Below are 13,360 nucleotides of genomic sequence, written 5' to 3'. Positions count from 1 at the left end.
AGCTTCCCCAAATGCTTTCTGCTATCTCTGTTTTCCAAACATCTGAGCATCTCTGCAGGAGGAGAGAGATGCTAGACAGAAGTTAACCCCTCGCTTACCTTAAACAAGAAATTGCTCCTGCAGCTGTTTCATGTAGACAACCAATCAGATTCTCAGTTGGTATAAGTCCGTATAGAGATATTGAAGACACGGACACCAATTTACACCTTAATTTTCCATTTGCCATTATTTTTTTATTAATCCTAACCACATACTCTGAACAATAATTCTCAATATATTATTTGCTATTGATATACATGTGGTTTCTCTTCAATGTCAGGACAAATTTGAAATTCTTCTTCTACCTGCTTAGCATGGCATACGTATTAAAGACACTCAACAGCTGGTTCTGGTGGGAGAACTTGTGGATACCTGCCAATTGCACATGGGCAGATCTTGAAGACCATGATGGCATTGTCTTTCCAAAGCCATATCAATTATATGCCACAATACCATACGCTTTTGTGATGCTGATGGTCCGATTCTTGATAGAAAGGTAAGAAACTTTTATGTAATTTTACTTTGTTTCCTCCCCTTAGCTCCAAGCATATTAGCAAACTAAAATGTGTTTAGTTCTGTATGTGAATTCTTTCAGAAAGAAGGGTTTAGCCAATGGTGACACTAGAAAGGTATAATACAGGTAACATAGCAGGTGATAAAGGTAGCAGAAGTTTATAGGAATTTTGCCATTATTAAGGTCATGTGACTCTCCACCACCTGCAGTTTCACAGTTTGAATCCTGAAGCTCAGTTTACAAAAGTGGAAAGTGATTGCTCCTGAAGGTATATTTAGAGGCTGGAGTTTGAGAAGAGACCATAATATCCTCCCCCCTAGATGAAACCAACCCATAAAATATTCTGGTGCCCTTTACTTACCTCACACTGGTCCAATTCCTCCTTCCTCTCCCTGAGCCTTCAGATCAGGTGTGTAGGATTGAGATATCCCATGTGTGCAAAATGTAGCAAACCTTCATGTTCTGGTGGGGTCGCAAAGTTCTGCAGGAGCATTTCATGCAGTTATAGCAAAGGTGACTTTGTTTTTTAAATCTGACACTGAACTTTGAACTGTTGCTGCAGTTGTGATCTTACAGGACAGATTACGGTTGACGCCGTGAGGTTGAGGCATGAGCATGTGAAGCTTTGCAGTCCCCCCCCCCTTTTTTTTTTTACTTTGTTCTTTTTGTTTAAAAAAATGCTATCAGTATGGTTTTTATAACTATTTCAGGGTAGAGTGGGGCTATTTGGAAAGTCATAAATTGGACAAACTTAAGACAAAACCAGATAAAATCACTTGTGTTCAAGATCAAAAATCGTTTGAATTATATGTTTATAACAATTCAGAGTCTTATTCTCCCAAGCAAATGCTTGCCCAATTGTGCCTTGCTTCATTGCCGTTTTGAAACTGCTCATCTGCTCAATTAGCCATCCAGCTGTATCTGCTTTTGAACATGGAAGGCGCTGACCACTGTTCTGATAATAAGAACTCACTTTAAGCAGGAACACCAGCAGGGGTGAGAGGACTTATTCCAAAGAGACCTACCTAACTCAGTCAGCCATGCCGGCAGCACGTTCTGCAGCTGTGGGAGGTGGAGCAGAAAACAGCTGCTTCTGCCCTCCATTGCTGTGGGAGATGCTGTGCCATTTGTCAGTCAAACCAGACACCTCACAGAGAACGTCAGTTCGCTGATGGTGACCCTCCTAATAAGCAAGGTGCCTTATTGACTGGAAGGTGCTGAGACAGCCTTGGAAAGGAATAGCTCCCCGTCCTCCCTCTGACCTGGGTAAACAGTACTCCCCAACCGCTAGCCCTCCTCCTCAGACTCGTGTGAGGAGAGCTCCCCTTTCTATTTAGGCTGCCTTGCCTATTGCATAACATCCCCCCTCTAGCAGCCCAGCCTGCCTCTGAAAAATGTAGGGGTGGAAGAGCAAAGAACTTTTCTTTGCAATATACAGCATTTCAGGACCATATTTATTAAAAAAACATCCATCGAGCAGTTGTGCAAGCGGTAAGGTGCTGTTTTCTGCTGAACCAGGCTTCTACTGTATGGATACCATTGTTTTTTCTTAAGGCGGCTCTGCTGAAGATGCTCATGAATGTTCTACATCTCCTGTGACAGATGAACCAGGTTTCAGATTTAATTCCTTAGCATCCTCGAGGGCCAGCTGAATGCCATTAACCATTGTGCATTTTGAGAGATCTTTTCTGTTGTGTCTTTTTCAGATATATTGCCATACCTCTAGCAAAAGCTTTAGGTATAAAGAATGTAACACGAGTGAAGCCGCAGCCAAATGCTATTTTAGAGAATTATTTCCGAAAATGCACAAAACATCCATCCCAAGTAAGGATTCTAATTCTTTTAAGGTGCTTTGGGGGATGGAAAATCCCAACTCTTAATGTTTCAATCAGCTATCCACAGTGACATCATGCATCCAAGGGATGGATTCCAGCTGATCGGCTCATGATGTAATTCACTTGGATTTGTTTTACTACCTGCTGGCAGGGTATACAGCATCCAAAATATAAAATAAAATGTAATGGTGTAATTTCTTGGCATGTTGTTCTAGGTCAGATTGTTAATGTTACTTCTGGTGAAAATCAATAATCCATCTCTAACTCCACTTGGAGAAAGCAGCAATGGACAGCTGTCGGTTAAAAACAATATTATGCTATACTTTAAAGGAATAAAATTGAAACAATAGGCTGGAAGCCATCTGATTGACTCTTCTGTGTTTAGTCATAGGCTGCATGTGGGATAAAAATACCTCTGATCATGTGTGGTTGGTTTTGAAACCAAAACAAGAGCAATTAAAATAAGACTCCAGCATTTTGCAAACGCAGAAAATGAATCGGTCTGTTTGTGGGAGGGACGTACCGCAGCATGGATATTGTCTGAAAACACTCACCTTCTTAACATGGCCAGTGGATATATACTTCCCATACCTAAGAGAAAGGAGTAAGGGCTAGAACCACAAACTGAACTGGATCTTCAAGGTTCTGTTCCTGGCTCTACCACTGGCTTACTTTCTCTTTAGCCTGGTATGGCCAAAGAGGGGCATGCTAATGGCATCAGACCTAAATTGCACATGCAAACGCCTCTACCTTGGGCAAGTAGCTAGACTTCTTCTCTTCTTCACTTCCCCCTCTGTACAACAAAGGTGATAATTACCCATCTACCAGTATAGGAATGTCGTGAGGATTAATCTTTGAAGATAAGTGCCAAGTTTTAATTATTTTATCTCCGTGCAACAGATGTGGAAACTGAGGCAGAGAGAGAGTGTCATACAGCAACTTTTGGCAGCTGGGAATAGAATCCAGATCTCCTTTGATTCCCAGGCCTGTGACTAAACCACAAGACCATCCTCCCTCACTTTATACAATATAATAACCAGTTGTCATTTGCTAAAGCCACTTTGTGGCTTCCAGAGTGTCAATGAGTAAGTTACATGGCATTGTACCAAATCCTCCCCGCTCAAATCTCTCATTCATAGCAGTAAATGCTGCAGTGATGAAAAACAAATGTTAACTTCCTGAATCCTCTGAGGCAAACAGAAAGACAATTGTTCTTCTTCTAGGCCTGTAAATCTCACATCTGCTTCATTTACATGCATGAGACCTAAGGAGCTTGCATCATAAAACTGCACAATATGTCCATGGCGAGGGGCGAATCAGTGTCCTTTTTTACAGAGAATAGCTGACAGATAACATGTCAATGATGAATGTTCAGGAATTAGATCCAAAAGCTATCAGGCAAACTGTAAATAGATCACATTAATGGTTTGTGTTTTAAAAAATTGACTGACCTGCCTATTTCAGGACATTGTTCTTTAAAATACAAAGTCGGTGGAGCTGATACCTGATGTAGATGTTACTTTTTGCCACTGACACGCTTCTTTCCTTTTACAGTCTGAGATGCAAGGCCTGGCCAAAAAGTGTAACTGGACAGTTCATTTGGTGGAAAAGTGGTTTAGGAGACGGCGAAACCTTGAGCTCCCAACGATGCTTCGGAAATTCCAGGAAGCTTGGTAGGAAGAGAAAACTACCTGTTTTGATTATTGTGAGCCTGCATATTTCAAAAGTGGCTACTAATTTTAGGTGCCCAACTTGAGTTCCCCTTAAGTGGGCTCCCTTACTGTAGCTGTGTAGAGCTTTTTGGCCTCAAAGGTATGACAAGCAGAGCCCCTCTAATCGCAAGTCACTTTTGACATCTTTGTAGCTTTTGGGATCCCTTTTAACATTCCCATTTTACAGATGGGGACACTGAGGCATAGGAAAGTGAAGGGACTTAGCCAAGACCCCACTGCAGGAAATTGGTAGAGCAGATAAAATCACCATGGTCCTTTTCATTTGCCTGGTGCCAGGGATTCGCTAGCCCGTATTGTTTGGAATACCCCAATTATTTTTGTTGTCATGGCAGTTAATGAAAGAACCATCATAAGGATTAACATTATAATGAGTGCTATGTAAAGTCCAAATCCTGCCTCCCATGTTCCACTAAATGGAGTGGGTTTCCAGGCAGGATTTAGGGAGACTTTTGAATCTTAAAAATAATGATATGGTAGAATATTGCATCTTTGTTACATTTCAGTAGTGATTTATTTTTGTAAAAAAATTCCCAATTCTGTAGGTCCTATGTTTCACAGTGGATGGGATGAAAACTTGTATGGTTGTGACAACACTAAATTCTGGACTCCTCTCACTTAGATAAATCTTACCAATGTGCTATTTAATATGTATATGCATGTATTTTCACATGCATTCAGTGCCATTTAATATCAGTTCACTTAATATATAATATTTTTATTATTGAATCTTTACTGAAATGTTTAGCAAATAGTATGTACCAGAACACGAAAAAATAATAATTAAAAAAAATGAAGTTTTCTCTTTCTTATCAGGGTTTCTTTAGGTTTGCAAGCAAATGGGTGTCCTCTGTTCATCTGTCTCCAGTTTGATGAGCTGATATTTTACTTCAGCAGTTACTCTTCTTTCTTGAAGCAGCTTAGAATTTGTCCTGGCATCTCACTGAAGTCTTCTCTTTTATTCTTCATTGTGCTTGATATTTGTTCATAAGATACAGCTACAGCACTTGCTGTCAATGGAATCTTGCAGAGAATAGGAACAAACTTTTGTTTGCAAAAAGTGTGGGCTGAAAGAGAATGTCTTGTTAGTCCTTGTTCAAATATGTATTTGTGCTGCTATCTTGAAAGCCATTTTGGGGTTTTGGGGTCCTATCAGGGAGCAGAAACAGCAGCATGTGACTTAAGCGACACAGCATGAATACTGGTTACTCATGGAGAACAGCTTGTGAACATAAACTGAAATATGTTCACATAAATCAGACATTAATAAATCATTTTGAATGACAAAAATGTTCATCAACAACAAAACCTGTGTGCACATAATGCCAAGACAGACAAAGTATTTAAGAGAGATTTTCAAAAGCAGCTAAGGTCTTGTCTACACTTTTACTAGCATAATTAAAGTGACCAAAACTCCTAGTGTGGATTCACATATACTAGTGTAAAGTGCTCATAGCCGTATAGTTTCTACTGGTTTGGGGGAACCAAAATAATCTGTGCCTTTGTTGGGCACCTTTATGTCTATATAACTGCATCCATATCAGGGCTTTTACTGAAATAACAATTTTGGCAAAATGAATAATTATGCTGGCAAAACTTTACTAGTATAATAAGTCTAAGTGATATAGGAGTATAAATCCCATTGTCTTTCATTAGAACCTGTGAGTGAGTTTTGCTTTGGGTTCTGGGATATGTTCAAATTACAAATTCACAGCAAAACACAGTTGAGTGTAAACTGAGGCCCCAGTCCTGCAAAGACTTACACATGGGCTTTCCCACGGAAGTCAATGGGACTGCTCACATGCATAAATCTTTGCAGGATTAGAGTCTAAGAGATCAATCCCGCAAGATGCTGAACGCGCTGGCCTTGATCCAGGAAAGTATTTAAACACATGCTTAACTTTAAGCACAGGAATAGGCCCGTTGAATTCAACAGGACTATTCACATACTTAAAGTTAAGCACTTGCTTCACAGAATTCGGTATCAGCACCTTACATCATCAGGTCTGCAATGGGCTGAAAACTGGGGGGTGGGGGGGAACTGCATGAACCCCTGCAAACGGCATATGCTGGCTAAGATGTTGATCCGCTCATTGGCTCCACCTGTGACACTGGCTTTGAGGCAGGGCAGTGCAAGACAAGGTGTGGCTGCCTTTGTTCATACATGCTCTCCTAGGTTACAGCTCTCTCATCTTGTCTCAGGTGCTATTTTACATGAATATAAAGTCATCTTCTCTGTATCAGTCTATGGATTAGTTCTAGTGTAGGCAGCTTCCTTATCAGGGCTCTATCTTGTCTCATCTTCTGCAGCATGTCAAATCTGCTTGGTCATTCTGCAGCTCTGTTTCTTAACAGCATTATGAAACACTGTTAATTAAGAAAACATTCTCACCAGATTTGGGTCTCATGTCTGTCTCTACTCCCACTCTTGACACGTGAAATCAAGCAACATTTTCATGTTGGTTGGAGCCCTCCTTGGCCAGCAATAGTTGCTTTGAGATAAGCTGGGGGTTGAGTCAGACCAATCCCTGCAGAAAAGGAAATTAGCGTAATGCATTGCATTTCCATCATCTTAAGAAATAGGCATGGAATGCCCCCCTCTTCCCCCACCCAATCCTTCGCCCTTCCCAAATTCAGGACCGTTACCTCCTACTCAGACTCCTGAGCTATTACTACAGTGCTGGGCTGGCTAGAATTTACAACATCTCTTTATGAGATCTGTAAGGAACAATATGGTTTCAGTTCACTTGTAAGCTTTGTTTGGAGATTTCAGTTCATGTTTTGCCTGGTTTGGATAAAAGCTGTTTAACAAACACCAAGTGCCACATGGCTTCCGCCCAAACCCAAATATCAGGCTCAGCGAAATGCTAGCTACCCTGGCCCAAGGGTCAACCAAGATCAGGCAAAGAGATATAAACTTGCTCAGTCTGCTACAGCTTTGCTGTTTTCTACCTTTTCTGTTATGAGACCAATAGAAGGTTGTTTGATTCCGAACTAAAACAAGTTGGTAAGTGGTGCCCTCAGTGCCCCGTAGATTTTTAGTAGTAGTTAATGGTGCTCACCACCTTGCAAAAGGTGGTTCTTGGGCCCTTAGGAGAAATAGGATTGTGAAGGTGTTATAGGGCAGGCTACCCTGTTAGGGGGCTTATTCCCTCACCCACTTACTTCCCTGGTCCTTCTCGCATGAACAGAGAGCAACAATACCCGAAGTCCAAAGGTGCAAACAATTCGATGTTTATTGGGGTGAACTTCCGGCAAGCATGATTCCAGTTTCCTTCCTTAGTATCCTCCTTCCTAGCTCTGACACCACAGAGCCTTACACCTGTGTCCCTGTTCCCATTCCTACCCTTAGCCAAACATGATTCCAACTTCGTTACTCCCATTCCCTGTTCCCATTTCCCCCTTTAGCAAAACATGATTCCAATTTTCTTACCCCCATTTCCCTCACCCTCACCCTCCCACCCACACCCACCCACTTCGTCATTGATTACAGATTATATAGTAAAACTTGAGTTCTGCTTAGCTATACCTTAACCAATCATTTTCCTGAAATTTAACTAACCAATCCTAACATATTGTAACATGATTACGTAACCAATTATATCCCACCACCTTAATTAGTTTACACCCAGCAAAATTAATTATACAGCAGACAGAAACAATCACAGAACCAGACAGAGATTATACAGACAAACAATAGCAAAGTGGGAACCATAATGACAAGACAATACAGAAGTGAGGATTTCACATCCCAGCTATTGATAAGTGGGTTCTTGCCAGACAGGATGCTATCAAACTTTCCTTTTACATTTTCTAGGCACTTCCCTTTCTCTGGAGGCGATAGGAATACAATCCTGTCCTGATAGTGCCTAACAGCCCAATAGCACCTTATTTCAATGTGACTAGTTTGGAATGTGAGGATGTGACCGGTCGCTTCCCAGCTTATGGCTGCCTCTGCTGCTTAGCCAAAGGCCTTAGCCTAAGAACAGGGCCTCAGACTGTCACAGTAAGAGAAGGCCCTTACACCAGCAGACTGATTTTGATTCTTTCTTTTATACCTCTATAATTAGCCAAGTGATAAGAATACACCTAAATTCTTAGAGTATAGGCCTTTACAGACAGGCCTGAATATCTATAGCCTAACACACCCCAGAAATGGTGCCCTGGCTGACCTTTACCTTGATTTCCCCTCACCTGGGGTATAAAGAAGTCTAGTCAGACCTTTAGGTACTAAAGACTGCCCCCTTTGGAGGGTCTCATTTATTAACAGAAAAGGCCAACACAAAGTGTAAGTAAAACTTTTATCCCCAGTGTTTTAGCTGGGAGACAGAGTCAGTCTTACTTTTTGTCACACCTGAGTCCATTGCTTGCCTCTGTCCAGGTCCTTTACCAGCCGGGTTCTCTTGACTCGGGTTCCTTTCCTGAAGTCTGGTCTCTTGCCACTACCTGAGAAGAATCTTTCCCCAGAGCCAGAGGTCTATGGAGACCTGCCAACCATTGCTTTTCTCAGGGACAGCCTGTGGTTCCTGACAGGCTGGCCTTCCTGCCACTATTTAGAGGTCCCTTTACTGGGACCAGGCCTTTCTGGTGGCCTGCTACTTGTAGCTCTCCCTTAACGATCTCCTCTCTCTGGGAGCGTACCTTGTAGGTCCTTTCCCCAGTGAGCTCCCCTGACCGGCTTCCTGTCCCTGGGAACAAACATTTCCTCTGTGGGAGACTTCTCTCTAGGAGCACCTTCTCCATGAGAGTACCTACCATCACTAACCCGAAATAACCTTTATACTAGGTCCAGATGTTCGTTTACTAACTAATCTTTAAGTAGCTACCCGGGGCAGTCAGTTACCCCTTAGTTGGGTGTTCAGAAGGCAGCTCCAGGAAGACTGGGCCCTGATTCCCCTTAAAGGGGCCAGTCGCCCCATGACAGGAAAAAGTTCTTATTCAAATGTGACTATCTGACAGTAATAGAGAGAGAGACTATGCAATGGGAAGTGTCGGGCAAACTTAACATAAGATGGTGCTACCAGCCTCACCTATAACATACATACATATATGTCACTTGAAATCGAATTGCCATTTGCTATGGATGTTCATTGTATCAATATTTTTCCAGTGTGAAAGACATTCTGTAAAGGCCATCAGAAGAGAGGGGTTACTTTAGACAATCATAACAGAGAAATGTGCACATTCCTTAGCCATAATGTGGTTATGTAAATCCCTACACCTGGTTAATAATAACTCTTAGCCAATCCAAAAGAGAAATAATTGCATCATGGTGATTGAGAGATAATCATATGGTGATTGGTAGACACAGCCAGGGAGAGGATAAAGCTGTACATTGTATGTCTCAGTAATTGTGCAGTCTCCTGCCACGCTGACTGGCTGCCACAATTCCACTTCTGCATAATGTCTATGAAGGAGCAATAATGGTTCTGATTTTCCTTTTTTTGTTTTTGTTTTGCAGCTGGCGATTTTCATTTTATCTCACATCATCCATTGCTGGATTTATATTTCTATATGATGTAAGTTAATTTGGGGGAGATTTTCAATTTTTATCACACTTTTAACAAAATAAGGGCATATTCCCAAGACCTTTGCAGTCAGTGGAAGATTTCCAATTGACTTCAGTGGGCTTTGGATTCAAACCATAATGCTGTTTTATAAAGTATTATAATCTAAATTACAGCCTACGCTTTTCACCCAGATTTTATTTACATTTAAACTTACTATTTTTCTTTCTCAATAAAATGTAATTTTACGTCTAACCAGCATTTTAAGGAAGAATTGCAGAAATCATTATTGTCAGGCAGTGTTGTGTTATTTAATAGATGGGTGAGTGATGGTTTTACAATGTGCCTTACAGATTTCATGTAACGTGGCCATATTTTCAAAATCAAATACCAGGAGACTTTTGTTGTAAATTTTTTAGAGTCACATTCAGACAAAAAACAAAAGAACACTTTTTGTTTTTAAACGTTCACTGGGGTTGCTATTGTCAATACCCAACATCAATATGTGTGTTCTTGTTGTTGGAGTAGAAGATTTTTCCCTGTAAGCTAATGTTCTGAATGAGTTTATCATAAAACACTGAACAGATGTCATTAACATTCATTTTGAGCAAAAGAACAGCTTTGATAGTTTAGGTGCTCATTTGGCATTTTTCTTCACTCCAAGCACTGTTCATCTTGCTGAGTGCTTGTTCTGCTGGAAAGTTTGTGCCTGATAAAGACAATACAAATTCTAATAGCTGTAGCAATGCTGTTGAACAAACTGTACTTATCATTCAAGACATGGGATTTCTTTTATAAAATGGAAAGGTGAAACATTTCAGGTGCCCCCAAAATCTCCCAAGACATTTGGGACGTCATATGAAGAACGGGGACTGGCCTATTAAACCTGGGACACGTGATTGCGTTAGGGTACAGTTGATAGAGAAAATGTAGTATGAGAATATAATTGATAATCCTGCTTCATCCTAGAGTCACTTTTTAAATGCTTCTGAGCTAAGATTGACTAACTGCTCATTCTTTGCATGGTTCTGTCTTCCCCAGAAACCTTGGTTTTATGATATATGGCAAGTGTGGGTTGGCTATCCATTTCAGGTGAGCTCTTCAGAATTGTTGCATTGATCAACACGGTATTTTTGTGGTTTTCCCCAGTATAGCCCTTTCACAGTTTAGATAGATGCATGGGCTTTTAATATAAATAAACTACTTCAGTTTCAGTTATCAGATATGTGAATATGTTAAAATTTTAATTTGTAAATAATAATGATGGACTTGATTTATTTTCACTGGTTTGCAAATAAATGCAGGTGCACTCTGCATATAGAGCAGGTCACTGACAGAGAAGGCATGCTAGAATCTGGAGGAGCTGAAGAAACTGGGAGTTTTGCCTGAACAAAGCCTGAAAGATTTGGCTCTCAGAATGTTTTGCTCCTTAATAAACCTCAGAACATTATTTCAGTTTTCAAACTCAGATTAAGTAAAAGAGCAAAAGAAGGGTAAATAAGTCCATGGTATTTTGTATTCATTTGTTGCAATGCATTGAAATGACTAGCGAAAAAATGAATATTTTCTTCCTTACAGTCCTTGCTATCATCCCAATATTGGTATTACATGGCCGAGATTAGTTTCTATTGGTCTCTGTTGTTTACCCTTGGTACTGACATCAAAAGGAAGGCAAGTATTTACAATTATTTGCAAGCAAAGTCTTTGATTCTCTTATGAGTGTTACTCTTCTGTTAAGAAAACACTGTGGCAGGTTCTGAAATAATCACTGCTTGAACCTTCGAGTCAGTAGCTATTTGATGAATATGATATGGCCAGGATGACCCCAGCCATCCCTTGCCCCCTCAACAACAAGTGGTGGGGGAAGGGGTGAGTGATATCTTACCCCAAAGTAATCGGTCTGTGTAGCCAGGAGTAAACCTCACCTCTGTAATATTTTCTATGTGTGGGTATGAGGCAGGGAGAAGGACCAGGAGTATCTGACCCCTGTAATAATTGTGGGTATACTAAGAGGTATCCCTTGCCCCTGCAATAAAACAACATCACAGTTCTGTCAAATCCAACAAATGGGGAGGTTGGGACTAAAAGCTTGATCCTTCCACTCCCAAACCACAAGCTTTTACCACCTGAGCTGAAGGAGAATTCCCATACCTGATAACAGTAGCAGGTCATATAGCCTCTCCATGGGGTGAGCCACTAGAGCAGGGTTTCTCAGCCCAGGGGTTGGGACCCAAAATTGGGTTGCCAGAAAGTTTCAAAGAGTCACACAGCAGCTCCTGTCCCGCAGGGAGGCGAGCCCAGCCAGCCCCGCTCCAGACACTGCAGCCTCTGGGGTCCCAACACCAATCAGGTTTAGCCCAGCCATCATGACAACAGGAGTCCAGGTAGACCAAATTTGAGAGACACTGTAACCCCATGAGCCAGGTCATAACTCCACTCACACAAATTTGGTCCAGTCAGGACAGCAGGGCCAAACCTGAGTGATGCTGCAACTCCAGGGGTTGCGATGCCCAGATTGGAGAGCCACGCCCAGCCAGCCCCACAGCACAGGAGATGCAGGAGATGCCACTGTGGGATGACTGCGAGGCAGGACCCAACCCCTCCAGTGGGCAGGATCTGACTAAACCCACTGGGCCTCCACCCCAGGCTTATAAACATTTACAAATGGGTCCTGAGCCCAAAAAGGCTGAGAACTACTGACGAGAGGACAGCATCACTCTAGAGCTTGTGCATACAAAGCCGGTGCATTGCACGCCCTCTCTGCTTCTGTTGCAACCTCCAGTTTGATATCCCACCAGTGCCTGCTGTGTCACTACATTTGTTAAATGTCCGTTTTAGAAAGTAATATTGTTTTCTTTAAATTTTTGGTTTTTATTTTATTCGTAGGACTTTATGGCCCATGTCGTTCACCATTTGGCAGCCATTGTTTTGATGGCTTGTTCTTGGTGCAGCAATTACGTTCGTATTGGGACCTTAGTGATGATTGTACATGACACTGCAGACTTCTGGCTTGAGGTAAACCTCACATTCAATTTTTATCGCTCAGGTTTTGTTCAGCGGCAGGTTTTTTCCCCTCTTTCCCCCTTCCGTCCCCATTAAGAAATGTTTTTATAGATTTGTAAGGCCAAGGGGACCATTCGATCACCAAGTCTGACCTCTTGTCATTGAATAACTTTGGGCAGTTGAAAACAGACAGGAAGAGAAGTCCTGTAGTGTGAAATTAGGGCTAGAATTTCAGCTGTGCACCTTGATTGATCTTCTTTTGCAGTTAAAATTAGACAAAATTGGCCAACCTATGGGCAGTTTGTAGCGATGGGCAAATCTTAAGAGGTTTGGTCTGGATTAGCATCTGAAACGTTATCCAGACTCGCTTAACTTCTTATTTGTGGCCTGATCCTTAACAGTCTCTGAGTGTGGCACTCCTGTTGAGTTCCACAAGATGAAACTTGCCCCTCTGCAGCAGGGCCAGCACAAAGTGGTGCTTACGTCAGTGGAGTTACTCTAGATTTACACCAGTGTTACTGAGAGCAGAGAATGGCCCATCAACCTTTGTCCACACTTGGAAACAGCCCAGATTCGGTCAGTTGGGGCCAGTAATTGGGGTAGCTGCACTGGTGATGACCCTCTAAGTGTAGACACGGGTTTGCTGCGGCTTTAGGAATGAGACAATTCTCAGTTAACTCAATCGGTAAAAACCTCATTGTGACAGACGCAGGCTTGGCCAATACACTGGGG

General features: G+C 41.8%; 1 protein-coding gene across 1 annotated transcript in view; it reads left to right on the top strand.

The window, feature by feature from the left end:
- The window catches only part of CERS3 (ceramide synthase 3), a 61,475-nt gene that overhangs the window by 21,445 nt on the left and 26,670 nt on the right, over positions 1 to 13,360 (top strand). Inside the window, exons 3-9 of the mRNA XM_077828693.1 lie at positions 320 to 535; positions 2,260 to 2,377; positions 3,943 to 4,061; positions 9,580 to 9,637; positions 10,667 to 10,717; positions 11,204 to 11,296; positions 12,512 to 12,640. Of these exons, the coding sequence (XP_077684819.1) occupies positions 354 to 535; positions 2,260 to 2,377; positions 3,943 to 4,061; positions 9,580 to 9,637; positions 10,667 to 10,717; positions 11,204 to 11,296; positions 12,512 to 12,640 (750 nt within the window). The 5' untranslated portion in view covers positions 320 to 353. The remainder of the gene's footprint in view (positions 1 to 319; positions 536 to 2,259; positions 2,378 to 3,942; positions 4,062 to 9,579; positions 9,638 to 10,666; positions 10,718 to 11,203; positions 11,297 to 12,511; positions 12,641 to 13,360) is intronic.

The sequence above is a fragment of the Eretmochelys imbricata genome, chromosome 10, assembly GCF_965152235.1.
Source record: "Eretmochelys imbricata isolate rEreImb1 chromosome 10, rEreImb1.hap1, whole genome shotgun sequence".
Lineage (NCBI taxonomy): Eukaryota > Metazoa > Chordata > Testudines > Cheloniidae > Eretmochelys > Eretmochelys imbricata.
The sequence above is the reverse complement of the archived record's forward strand: the minus strand, read 5'-3'. Positions and strand labels throughout refer to the sequence as shown.